This window comes from Ruditapes philippinarum, unplaced genomic scaffold, assembly GCF_026571515.1.
Source record: "Ruditapes philippinarum isolate M1 unplaced genomic scaffold, ASM2657151v2 ctg4258_1_1_1_1, whole genome shotgun sequence".
In the NCBI taxonomy this organism is placed as follows: domain Eukaryota; kingdom Metazoa; phylum Mollusca; class Bivalvia; order Venerida; family Veneridae; genus Ruditapes; species Ruditapes philippinarum.
This window is the reverse complement of record NW_026853311.1, coordinates 92795-107273: the sequence shown is the minus strand read 5'-3', so window position 1 is coordinate 107273 and position 14479 is coordinate 92795. Positions and strand designations below refer to the sequence as shown.

The 14479-nt window shown below is 31.5% G+C and overlaps 1 protein-coding gene across 1 annotated transcript in view; it reads left to right on the top strand.

Annotated features, from left to right (window-relative positions):
* Positions 1 to 14479, top strand: part of LOC132736468 (GATOR complex protein Iml1-like) — an 80624-nt gene that overhangs the window by 62411 nt on the left and 3734 nt on the right. Inside the window, exons 34-37 of the mRNA XM_060723611.1 lie at positions 7428 to 7448; positions 10983 to 11146; positions 11634 to 11799; positions 12922 to 12982. Coding sequence (XP_060579594.1) covers positions 7428 to 7448; positions 10983 to 11146; positions 11634 to 11799; positions 12922 to 12982 — 412 coding nt within the window. The remainder of the gene's footprint in view (positions 1 to 7427; positions 7449 to 10982; positions 11147 to 11633; positions 11800 to 12921; positions 12983 to 14479) is intronic.

The window sequence follows — 14479 nt, the reverse complement described above, 5'->3', positions numbered from 1 at the left end:
AATAAAACTTTCTGCCTATCAATTACATCCTGAAGGGTATATAAAAGTCTGTATCCATATTACTGTCCTTTGTAAAAAAGCTCTCCTAATTTTTTTTTTTTTTTTTTTTTGGGGGGGGGGGGGGGGGGGAGATAAAAACTTATATATTATGTATTTAATTCAGTATAATTTAAACATATTTAATTCAAAATTAAGGTAAAGTGTTTAATTTAATGCATGTATATATGTTTCAGATGAACAGGAAATGTCAAATATGGCTCGGGGTTGGTACCCACGTATTATTATTATTATAGATTTTTTTTATAGTTAGCAGTGCTTGAAAACCCACATTTTGTGTATGATTGTGGTCAGTTCTATCAAGCTGTACCTGACTTTACTCACTTTTTAACATCTACTTCCCTAAATATCTAAAATGGACTTGTCTGTCTAAAAAATCTAATCTGGACAAAACGTTTACTCATTTTTAATCATAATTATCTAATACTGAGCACTGTCCCTGTTTCTCACATATGATTGAATTAAAATTGTGCTCACTGCCAACACATTGGTTTAATATTTTTTCTAATACTGTTGAAATTCATACTGACAAAGGATTGGAGGTTGATTTTTATAGTGTACTACAGCTGTTTTAATGAGTTAATTAATATCTTCTTTTTAGGTTATACTTTGATATAGGGGCATTTATAAGAACAAGTAGAGATGTTAATTGTCCCCTGCCCTTCAGAAGAAAAAAAGAGGCATATAGAAATGGGCCTCATCCGTCCGTCTGTCTGTCCATCCATCTGTATGTATCTGTATTGGATAAGAACCCATTGTCATGAAATTAATTAGCTATTAGATTAATTGTCTTAGAACCCATTGTTACAAAATTAATTAGCTAAATCTAGTTTCAGAAACTTTATCCTTAACTATCATCATCAACTTAACATCAAAGTGTCGAACCAAAAAAAGAGGACTTAACCAGAATTTAGACGAATATCTTAAATGAACGGGCCAGCTTTCAATCTGGACAAAACCTTTCATTATTATGATTCAGGGAAAATTTTAAAATAATTACTGACTGAATATTAAACAGTTTTGACTGTGAACAGATAGTACAGATGTGCTGGTTGATAATTTGTCTGCTATATCTGCATGGATAAATCCAGTCACAACCAGCAGGCTTAGAGTTTAGGGACCTTGTCCTTTGTCACTTTGTTTAACATATAAATGCTCTTGAACACTTTCCTCTCAAGATTCATTTTTAAAACACTATATTTTTTTTTTGAAAGCAACATATTCCACATCTTTTATTGCTAATTCATCTCTATGGAGTAAAAGATATGCTTACTAAGGAAATATATATGTACTATTAATTTTGACCATTGATATGGTTACATTGTAAAGTCAAGAAAAGAATTATTATAATCTAAACTTCATACAAACATTTCTTTGCTTTTTACTTTTCTGCTATTTCTCAAGAGTTAATTTCTATATCTAAACAGAATAATTCTAATTATCTAAACAGAATAGCTAACTGAAAATTATTTACACTGTAAATGATATGTTAGTCAGAGGTTACTTTTCCCTATCATTTGCTAGATGAAACTAATTGGATTAATATATAAGTAGACATTTCTAGATGTATTTTGGAGTGCTTACGGTTCAGATCTTAATTTAGGAATCTAAATTTTCTAGTGGGATTTGAACTCACATGGGGTTTAGCTTGTGATTACTATTTTACACATATTGTTACAAATATTAAAACATATTTATCACATACCAGTGGTGCTTCTGTTACTCTGTAAAAATAGTATGACATACATTTTGACAGATTATGGCCCTTTTATTTGAAACAATAATTATTTGTACTTAAATGTAAAAAATGGCTGACAACTTTTTCTTGAGTGCTTCATTCCTATTGCAAAATAAACAACACATTCTATTTTTTTCAGTGCTGAAAGTAGGAAAGGGAGCAATTAATATTGCAAAAGTGCTTATTTTTGGTTTAAAATGAATACCTATGACATTTTTTTGAAATAAGCAAATATTTTAAGTCAAGAAAAGGAAAATGAAGCAAAATTGACTTTCAAATGCATTTTGAAGTTGAGAGTGAAAAAATTAGAATATCTTTGATAGTTTGTGAGAAATGTCTTTACTTAGATATTTTAAGTTTAAAAAATGACTAAAAATACAAAGTCTTCTGTGACAGTTTTACAGATTTTTTTCATACATGTATATGATGTATATGATATATTTTGGTTATGTTTATAATAAGTCAGGTAGGGCTTTAAGATAGATAGATCGATTCTAATAATGGTATTTGTTTGGTCTCCATCCTTGGATATTTGGTGTCAGGTTTATTAAAATGTTACCTCTCTCCAGGGCCAAGACACCATTTTTGGGGAAGGGCCCTCAGCCATTTTCTTGGGGAAAATATACGTTATTTTGGCATACCTTGGGAAAAGGGGTCTCAAATTTAGCACAAACTTTTAAGAAGTTCTCAAAAATAAAAAAGCACTTGGAAATACTAATAAGGCAGAAAAAGACCTTAAAGAATTCAACACTATCATTTAATTTTGTTCTAAATTCTATGGGAAAGTTCAAAAGACTGGGGAATTTTGAGGACTAAACTGGGGGGAAAAAAGAGGCTAGTTTGGTTGGGGAAGCAGCCTATATTCGTCCTCTACAAAGAAGGGTTTTTTGGCCCTGCTCTCAAATATAAATAAAGTGTTTGTATCTTAACTATTGTTATTGCATGCAAATAGAAATTGAAAGCTTTTTGACCCAAATGTGTCCATATAAATACAACATGTGTCTTAGCAATCCATGACACTCTGAACTCGGGCAAATGTGGGGTTTTCCCAGCTATTTCGGTATTATAAACAAACTTTGATGGTTGTCCACCTAAGGGTTAAGGGTCTTTTATATGAGAGGTTATGTTTGAATGAACTGTAAAAAGAGAATGTTATTGCCTTTACTGTATACAAATATCCCTATGAAATGCATGGGTAAATAGTATTGTTTGATCCACATTTCACTTTATATAATTATAAAAGGATTGTTTTGTTGTATTCAGTTGAGTATTGTGATCAGTGTTTGTCCGTGGTGTGTCATCTGTTAATATATTTTACTTTAATCTCATCTTAAACAACTAGGCTAATTGTGATATTTTATTTTACTAATGATATAGAAATACCTGTAATATTGTATTTCAGTATCAAGTATGCCTTATTTGATTCTCACTGTTTTCCATCTGTGTTCCCATTTTTTCATTTACTTTCATTTTATTGAACAACCTGCTAGGTTGACAGCATCAACATTTACAAATCAACAGAATAATTGTTTGGAATTTTTAAGATTTAATGCATGCTGAGTGGTTGTCATTAAGCATGACTTTCTACCATTTTATTGTTAAATTAAATAACTTTGATTCAACAAAAAATTGGTGCCCTTAATTTCAGTCAGGAGTTCTTGTATGACCCTTAACCTGCCTACTTTCTTAAATGGACTGGTCAGTTTCCATTTTTGGAACTGTCCATATCACTTTTGATCAAAATTAAAAGTCAGGAATTCTGGTATAACCCTTAACCTGCCTATTTTCTTAAATGGACTGGTCAGCTTCCATTTTTGGAGCAGTCCATATCACTTTTGATCAAAAATGAAAGTAAGTCAGCTGACAGTATGGTGGTAGTGTTGGTTGTTTTCCGTCCAGATCACAACAATAATCCACATTGAATTTATCAGAGCACAGTTCAGCCATTGCATCATTCCCAGTCCAGAGCTTACCGGATGGTTGTGCCAACAGTATGTGCAGGCTGGTCTGGCTTATACTGATGGTTAAGGCCTTTCAGTTTCAAGCAGGGTTTTGTGGTGAAATAATCTCAATGACTGTTTTGATTGATATAATACTTCACAATAATTATTGTGATGCTTGTGATAAAAGTCAGAAAAACATGTCTGATTATAGATAAGATTCATAGATCTGTATTGACCAGCTGTATACATGAATATTCTGTTGATTTATAGAAATAATGCTCTGTATGAAAGGTACATGTATTTATGTGGTCATTTTAGAGAGACTTTAACTTTTTATGGACATGTATGTAAGTGTCTAAAACGGTTCTTTTTGTTCTCCTTTACCATGTTGTAACATATTTGTCATAAAGTTGCAAGGTTGTTTGCATGCCAATGACATGGGTGCTTTGGAATTTGTAACATTTATGTGCATTTCAGGGGTGCTTTAAAATTTGTAACATTCTTGTGACAAAGATTTTTCTTATTATATTTGACAAATTTCCTAATTACGTTGCCAGGCTATTCTGGTTTTTCCATTGCTTAAAATAGTAATGGAAATGAGCATTTTGGGAGCAGGCTTGATTGGCTTATTCAATGAAAGAAGGTCAACAGTTGTGTTCCTATTCAGTGATAACAGAAGGTATAATTTTATGTGTAATGATAAGATAGAAATTGTATTTTGTGTTGGTGAGAGGTGACGTTAAACTGGTCAGATGCATGCTTTATGAAGTCTTGACTGCTACACTCTACATGAAATCCTCACAAAGGTGGACATAAGCAAATCTGCCCCTTGATAAATGATAAAAACTTGAAATGAGCCGCGTCATGACAAAACCAACGTAATGCGTTTGCGACCAGCATGGATTCATCCGCGCAGTCTGATCAGGATCCATGCTCTTCGCTATCAGTTTCTCTACTTGTTATAGGGTTGGTAAGCGAACAGCATGGATCCTGATCAGACTGCGAAAATGCACAGGCTGGTCTGGAGCCATGCTGGTTGCAAATTCACTATGTTGGTTTTGTCATGACGCGACTCAAATGACGTTCTTATAAGTGCATAAATGCTAGTTGGGAGTCATGCTCATAAAGTCATTCTCTCATGAATAAGTTGATGGACACAACTTTGAGAAAGAATAACATTGAAACTGTTATTCATTATGTGCAGTATGGTCATGTTTGTAATATGCTTACATGATAAATTTACTGTTTATTTTACCTTCTCGTAATTTACTATGAATATCATAATTATGAATTTTTGCTAAATGATGTAAAAAAAACATACATGTATAAGTGATTCTCAAATGGTGTTCATTAAAATGACTTTATTCACAAAATTTTGGCTATAATAACCCACAGACAGGAGAGATATTGTTTTAAATTTTATAAGTTTACATCATCAAATAATTATGTTTTTGTATTTTCAAAATATAAAATTAATGTACTAAAATGTTCAATAATTAAATGTTCAATAATAGAACATTCAACTCACTGTAGTCAACCTCTCAGAGTTGTTGTTGTTGTTGATGTTTATTTTACAAACAGGGTTTTGTTATTGTTTATTGTACAAATATAAAGTACATTGTACTGTATTTCTGATAATAGAAAAATTAGATAATTTTGAGACCCTTTCAAATCAAAGAACTCTGTTGGTTAGTTTAGTTTTAATGTAAACAAGCAGTAAACACTTTGGGCATACGAGGGATGATCCAGAATTACCTAGAATTTGTTTATAAGTCGCATAATTAATAATTAATAAAGTTTGTTTTAATTTTCATGGTGTCGTCATCTAAGTTATACCCGTGTTAAAAATTCAATTTTTCACTGATTTGATAGTCAAATATTATTTATTTTATGCTGTGTAGTACTTTTCAGTATGTCTTAAATAACCATGGTAACACTTTAGCAACAAAGGTCATAGAATGCGAGGCATGCTGAAAATTTGTAATACACCAAAATTCCTTTAACAAAAATTGATTTTTTTTCAAAATACAAGGAAAATGGAGAAGTATAACTCATCAAAACCAGAGCTGGTTAAGGTTATTTATTTTCTACTGGTTCGGTCTTATCGTACCTTCATCAGGATGAATATTGATTTGATTCCGGGTAATTCTGGATCATTCCTCATACATGTTTATAAAATGCTGGAATTTAACACAACGTGAGAAAGATATTTGTTTTTGTAAACAATTAGCAGTAGAATCAGTACTTTAATCTGTTAAGAGATATTTTCAGATTGCTAAAAATAAACATCTGACACCATACTGTTTATCTTCCAGGCAATAATTTTTGTTTCTAGAAGTAGACAAAGATTTGTTTTCAAATATTCAATGATTCATCAACAAGAAGACCTGGGTTATGTTAAAATAAATTTTGCAATAATATTTACCTAAATATTTGGATATCATGCCGAATTAGTATTCTTAGTGTTAATGTTGCCAAAAAAAAACAACAGTAAGAAAACAACAACAACAACAAAAAACAACAAACAAACAAAAACAAAAAGTTTGTCTTTGCTGTGTCTCCTTGACAGGAAAAGCACTTAAAGATCCTGTAACTCAATTTTTTTTATGGTTTTATATAAAAAATATAATGCTCAAATGAAGATTTATCAATATTGTAAGTTCCAAAAAGCATTATTTGTAAAGATGCTACCGAATTTTACATTTCATGTTTACAAAGGGAGGTATTTAGAAATTTATTTTCTATAAAGTCTAAGTCAAATTTTTCAATAAGAAATGAATGCATATATTTTGATGATTACATATAATGTGAACAAATATTTGCTGTACATAATTTACATAAAATTATTCTTCAATGTTTAAAAGTTGTTTTAGAAGCATAATTATATACATATATAAAATTTCACTAGTGTGGTAACAACATCACTTCTCACTTCCCCTCAGAGTGTGCACGCCGCTGAGATGGCACAGGGCATCGCAGAAGGTTTACGGCTTGGCAGATAGTAAACTTATAAATTTATGCACCCATTAAAGTTTAGTGGGACTTCTACTTCATCAACAACTGCAGACCAGCTGCAGGTGTCCTGACTAATGCCGAGGGGAATGGCCCTACAAAGTAGGCTTCTGATTGACGAGGATGGTGTGCTAGGGTGCGTAAGCCCCTAGCACCGTTAGACAGTTTGAACGGCAGGCCATTTAGCTCTCATTGACCTCCATACAGTGACCTACTTTTCTCAAAATTTATATCTTTGGCTAATAATTCATGGAAATTGCATGGAGGTAAATTATCACCACTTTGTGCTTCAAAATTAAAACTTTTTAAGGGCATGACTGGTGACATGTCTGCATTTAATGCGCCCTTACAGATCCTCATTAAGCATAGACTACATACATGGTAACAACCTGCATTATAACGTACAGGGTCTTTAATATAATTATTTGTTTAAATATACAAAGTTTCTGGGCCAAAAACATAATAATTATTTGTTTAAATATAAAAAATTCAGGGCCAAAAACATAATAATTATTTGTTTAAATATACATCAAAGTTTCAGGGCCAAAAACATAATAATTATTTGTTTAAATATACAAAGTTTCAGCCAAAAAAAAATTATTTGTTTAAATACATGTATACCCGGTACTAAGTTTCAGGCCCAAAAACAAAATAATTATTTGATTGAATTTACAAAGTTTCAGAGCTAAAAACAAAAGGTAAGTTGCTTTGAGCACAAAGAACATAGAATTTTTTTTTAGAAAAGGCAAACGATGTTTAGATTTAAATTGTACCAATTTAAATGCCAACTTAACCAAACGCTTGTCTTTTAAGCGGCCATTATTTTAGCTTCCTGCCTGATAATGAAGTATGTCAATTTATTTATTTTTTTTTGAAAGAGAGAGTGAAATTTTGTTTATAAAGAGAGAGAGAGAGTGATATTCTATCTACATAGAATAGATAAAGGGGAGTGGTAGCCTAGTGGTTAAGGTGTCTGTCCATCAACTCAGGGATCATGGGTTTGAGTCCTAATAGGGTCATGACCATGTTTCTAGACATGACACCTGCAGTACTGGTTGGTTCCAGGAAGCGGAGCCAAAAGTGATTTATATAAGTTGAAAGAACTTGTTTTGCAATCAAGCTTAAATAAATATGTTTAAACCAATCTACATAGACTATTTTTTTCTGTTTTCTAAAATTGATTGTTGGGCTGGCAAGACCACAGAGTTTGAACAATATTTTTTACATCATTCAGTCTACTCTGTTTGTTGTTACCAAGGCAACCTGCCAGAAAGTTGACTGAAGTAACCTAAGATCATCCATGTCAGCAGAATATGCATTTATGAATTAATAGTTCCAATAGGCCTACTTTTACTTGTACCAGTCAATGCAAGAAATGATAAAATATGAATTAATATTCAATTAAACCAACACATTTGCTTTTTATGTCCTAAAATAGTCATAATTTTTGTTTGAAACTGGGCAACAAAAATGATGACAAAGATTCATTATGACATTTTGTCACCTTTTCATCATTAAAGTCTTAAACCGACTGAATGTTATGATTGGCTATATTGACTTTAAACCACTTGCCTCTCACCACTGTGGGTGCAAATCCTGACAAGGACTTTGCATTCTTTCAAGTGAGGAAGCTATCCAGCTAGCTTAAGGAACTTTGGTGGTTCTACTCGGGTGCCCATTAATAATGTACCTGAAATAATGCATGCATGGACTCAGGGCACCTGAGGTCTTCCTCCCCAGTAAAGCTGGAAAGTCGCCATACGACCTATATTGATTTGATGCAACCCGACCTATACATGATGTCTTTCATGTGCTTTAAACAGAGAGATAGACTTTTTTATGAAAATTTTGATATTTTTTTGCTAAGATACACAATATAATTATGTTAGTGAGCTTTATATGACACAAATATATCATAGCATATCTAGTTAGTGTTTATTATGATACAGAAACTTAAAAATGTAAAATACATGTACATATCAAATAGATGATTACATAGATTTATTGTTATACTCTGTTTTTTTATTTTATTTACTTTCACTTTCAGAAATTTATTTATAATTACTCTTGCACTTATTGTTTTCATTTTTAAAGAGCTTTATTTACATGTATAATATATTTTAGTTCAACACTGCTATATGCTTTTATAGTATTGCTTAAGACAGTGTAAGTAATTTTATTATACTGCTTGTTACATTTTTTTGCCTACATCCAAAAACCTGTTTTTGCGTACTGGATTTTGACCTTGTTAAATGTGAATCACTTCATTTTAAGTTAAAAGTGAATAATGGTCCATAATGGGATGGTTTGAAATGCCACAAATAAATGTGTTGATAGATTTTAGTACTTTATGTTAGGTAACCAACAAAATATTTATATATAGATGTTGTTTGTTCTAAATACACGTGTATTAGATACATCTTATACAACATATCTGTATATAGCTGATAATAAATTGTTCAAGAACACAATATTATTATTCATCTAAAAAATTGATGACTATACAAACCTTTTAATTAATTAACTTTTTTTTCCAAAAAAAGCATAAAAGAACCTAAAAAACAAGAAATATCTTATTAAAATATTCAACTGATTGAACCAATTGAAATACTTTATGGACAATGTGCCCATAGGTAGACCAATTGAAATACTTTATGGACAATGTGCCCATAGGTAGACCAATTGAAATACTTTTGGAAAATGTGCCCATAGGTAGACCAATTGAAATACTTTATGGAAAATGTGCCCATTAGGTAGACCAATTGAAATACTTTTGGAAAATGTGCCCATAGGTAGACCAATTGAAATACCTTTGGAAAATGTGCCCATAGGTAGACCATTTGAAATACTTTTGGAAAAATGTGCCCATAGGTAGACCGAATGAAATACTTTATGGAAATGTGCCCATAGGTAGACCAAATGAAATACTTTATGGAAAAGTGCTCATAGGTAGAACAATTGAAATACTGTTGAAAAATGTGCCCATAGGTAGACCAATTGAAATACCTTTGGAAAATGTGCCCATAGGTAGACCAATTGAAATACCTTTGGAAAATGTGCCCATAGGTAGACCAATTGAAATACTTTATGGAAAATGTGCCCATAGGTAGACCAATTCACTTTACAGCTACCAAGAATATAAAGCCTGATTATACTTCATGGATGTACAGATGGACCTTGCTGTATAGCATTAGTCACTTAGGTTCTAGCAGGTTAAGAGTTTTAATTTGGTCAAATTGTAACAACTTGTATGTACAATGTACTATCAATGTATACTGATGCACAGATATTTTAATTTATTTGATGTACGTAGGTAGTATAAGTAGGCTCTGTCAAAGCATTTTGATTTGGTTATTTTACTTGAAATAGTTTTTAGTTAGTCAAAATATATCACTTAAAATTTACACTATTTTTATATATTATTTGATTTAATTGCATAGAGTCAGAACTCGGGAAACCATCTTTCTTGTTTAAATAAAAGTTAAAGGGACTCCACTGAGGTTTTTTACATGACAGGACCAGAAATAAATTTTCTAGATTCACATCACTTTTCACTCGAATCAGACTAATAATAAATAAAAAAATATGATTTTCATGATATTTCTTGGTATATTTCTTAATAATCTTTTGCAAATCTGTATGTTTAAAGTGACCCGGCCGATCAATATAAGAAATTCAAATTTTATATTCTTAGACTTTTAGACTTCAGTGGAAATCTTTAATTTATTAGATGTTTGATTTAACTTTTTATATTTAATATACTGTAAATGCTCATAAATACAAAGGTCATGATACAGGAAAATGAAATGAGTTTGTCACCTTTTGTAGGAGTGATTACTTCTGCTGACAACTGTCTAAACTTATCGAAGTATCATGTATCAATGTATCTTATATATGCCTTTCTTAATGTAAAACTTGAAAGCAAAAATATTTCAGATGTAAATATATATAGTACATGTATTTGTCCAATAAAATAATAGGTGTGAAAAGAAGAAGCAATTTTTACTGTTACTTTTAAGACTTGTAGTTGAAGTGCAGTTAATGTACATGAATTATTAATTGAACTCAAAAATTGAGCAAAATTGTTACGTAAGAAAAATAAGAAAAATTTTACAAGCTATGTTTTACAATATTTATTATATATTAGGTTGTCTCCCTTTTAACTATTTATTATTATAGTTATGTTTTGTTCTGATACTGTTTTACATTATCCATTTATATTCTATTATTAGCAACTTTGATGCACAAGTATGTAAATGTTGATGTGGATCCCCAGTCAAAGAGTGATAGACCCGAGTGGGCTACAGCCAGGTACCATGCCCACTACAGTCCTCATTGTGGCTTTGAACTTCAGGTGCAATGGATGGTATCCACTGGTCAGATCCTAGGTGACTTGGTAAGTAGAACAGCAAGAAGCTTTTTCATCCATTTTGTATAGTTAATTTAAATGAATTTATTGTAGTTTGATTATTTTTTTTCTGGCAGTGTGTTGCAAGCTAAAACCTTGAATAGATTGGTTTTTTTCTGTGTCAGTGTATTTGCAAGCTAAAACCTTAAATCTATTCCCTTGATCAACCAGCACTAAACAATGCATCTACAGTTTCTTGCTCACAGAAAAATGGCTAGCCCCTGATGCGGTTTGAACCCACACAGTCAGCAGTCCTTAGATATTTAAGATAGAATTAAAAGATTAAAGGATTTTTAAAAGCAGATGACGCCATTGAACAAAACTTTGATCATTTGACAGTAAATCTTCTTTAAAGATCTTTGTGAGGATAGAACTACATATACTAAAATTTTTATCATCAATTCATTTGGAATATTTACAATCCTCTAAAACTGACCACCTTTCACCAAAAATGTTTCATTGATTTATAATGTAGATCAACAACTGGGCAAGAAAAGCCAGTTCATGTGGTTTTCACCTGATGCCAGTTCCAGTTGACCCCTTTGCCCTACCTACAGCACCGGACAGTGACCCATTGAGAGGACCCATCTTTGTACCATTGAATGTAGGATGTATGGAGACTGGTGGCTCTTTGTTCCAAGGTTTGTTTTTAATTCCTTCAGATAATATACGTTTTGTATTCATTATCTACTTATTCCAAGATTTTTGTTCAATATCTTCCATTATGTCAAGATTTTTATTCAATATTTTCCATTATGTCAAGATTTTATTCAATATCTTCCATTATCTCGGGATTTTTGTTCAATATTTTCCATTATCTCAACATTTTTATTAAATATCTTCCATTATCTCAAGATTGTATTGAATTACCATTATCTCAAGATTTTGATTCAATATCTTCCACTATCTCAAGATTTTGATTCAATATCTTCCGCTATCTCAAGATTTTGATACACTGTTTTCCATTATCTCAAGATTTTGATTCAGTATCTTCCATTATCTCAATATTTTTATTCAATAAGTAACATTATCTCAAGATTATTAATAAATATCTTCCACTATCTCAAGATTTTGATACAATGTTTTGTCATTATCTCAAGATTTTTATTCAATATCTTCCATTGTCTTAAGATAATTATTCATAATTATTCAATATCTTCCATTGTCTTAAGATAATTATTCAATATCTTCCATTATCTCAAGATTTTGATTCAATATCTTCCATTATCTCAAGATTTTGATTCAATATCTTCCATTATCTCAAGAGGTTTGTAGTCTTTCCTAGATTTTATTCTATTAAGTTGTTATTAATTCTTTACATTTAAGCTTAGCTCTTCAGTGAATAGTGGGGGTTATATCTCACTTATCCCTTGCGAAGTTTTGCATCACACAGAATTTAGTTCATACCCATGTCAATTTTGCAACTGCATAAAAATGGTATTGCAAGCCCATGCATTTATTTTGATGTGATGTCATTTGTGTTATACAAACTTAGTTAAAAGACAAGCTAACTATACAGGTGCGTCAATGAAAAATTATTCTCCTGCATCTTAAACAGTCCTCATTTTGGGTATGTGATAAATAGTTTGTTATATTTGTGTAGGTTTATTACTGACTTTATTGAACTTGTTGAATAAAATAATATTTTGCTAGAAAAATATGATTTTATGCTTGCAAAATATAAATTTATTCAACTTGTTCAATAAATTAGTATTGAACCTACATTCATTCAATAGCCTCTATATTTTACAATATATTTTCAGGGCATGATGAAGATACAAGGCAGCAAAAATTGCTACACCTCCAGGAAACTATAATCAGAAGGTGTCTTTACTTTAAAATTTATTTTTCTTTGATTTAGCCAAATACAGTGAAATTTGAGAAAACCGGACGCTGAGAAAATCGGAACTCTCTAAATACCGGACGAATAATTCAGTCCCAAATTTTCCCTTCTTTAATCTATTGTATTAAACATTGACAATACCGGAATCTGTCAAAACCGAATATCGGACGGTTGAAAGGGGACTACAAAGTCCATTATATAGACAATTACCCTGACAATACCGGACGACGAAGGTGTGAATAACGTTGTGTACTTATCAATTGGTTGTGTCTCATATGCTAACTGAGCGGTAACGGAACAATAATTATCTGATTTGTTAATTATGTCTCTTTTTACAGTTAGATGTTACCGTTTAAATGCACGAGAAATTGATAAGTTAAAATCAGTATGAATGAAAAATAGAATATTATTATACTGCATTGTTTTTTGTATATTCATTTCCCAAAATGACAACGCAACGGAAACGACATTTATTAGTGCGAGGTTCTATTCCATAGCCTAAAAGAATTCGACGAGAGCTGTCTATAAGTGACAAATTTGAAATAGTTAAAGACAGTGAAACTTTGCCGAGACCTACTTTAAAAATCTCTATCTGAATAATATGGTATAAGCACTATTTACAATTGGCGCATTATTATAAACAAACAAAGTAAACTATGTTCGTTAAATCATTATCCATTACCCAAATGTAAACATATACGGGTGTAATTGAACTTTATCGTTATGAGGTAACTGCTGTTCGTTTAAATCCAAAATTTTATTGTATTTATATGCAATAATTGGACAAAAACAATTAAAACATATTGTAAAGTATTTTTATCATTTCTTTATTAAGCAATATACTTACTCATGATCATGAAAATGCAAATATACGTTCAGCATCTTGTGTAAGTTATTGCTCGGTTTATAGGATCCTGAATAGCTGAAGGAGACATTGAGAATACCGGACCGCTGAGAAAACCGGACAAAACCCTCGGTCCGAATGCCGTCCGGTTTTCTCAACTTTCACTGTATTTAATAATTGCATCAGTATACAGGTCAGGTGTTTTACAGGCAAAAAATCAGAAGATTATATGTTGTGCTCACTAGGTTTATTAATTCTAAAAGTAAGTTAAAGGTTAGTTGCATATTTTTGGTACCAGGCTTCTGCCTGGTAAATGAAGGAAATACTGCAGTTGAACTGAAACAAAAAATAGAGAAAGTTTTGGTCCATAGTGCAAAGAGTTGGTATGAAGGTTAGTCATGACTATATATAAATGACTCCTATTGCTGAAGGTCAGAAGTCAAAGGTCAAGGTCACTGGCTTTAACCACTAAAAGCTTGCCCTACCAATAGATACAACAGAATGCTTTGGCCTTAGATATGGTAGGGATGTTGGTCATAACCCCCATAGATTTAAGGACAGGAGATCATCGGTCAATATCACTGTGGTACTTAGTATAAGTTTCTTGTGTGATCAATAACTTGAGAAGTTATAA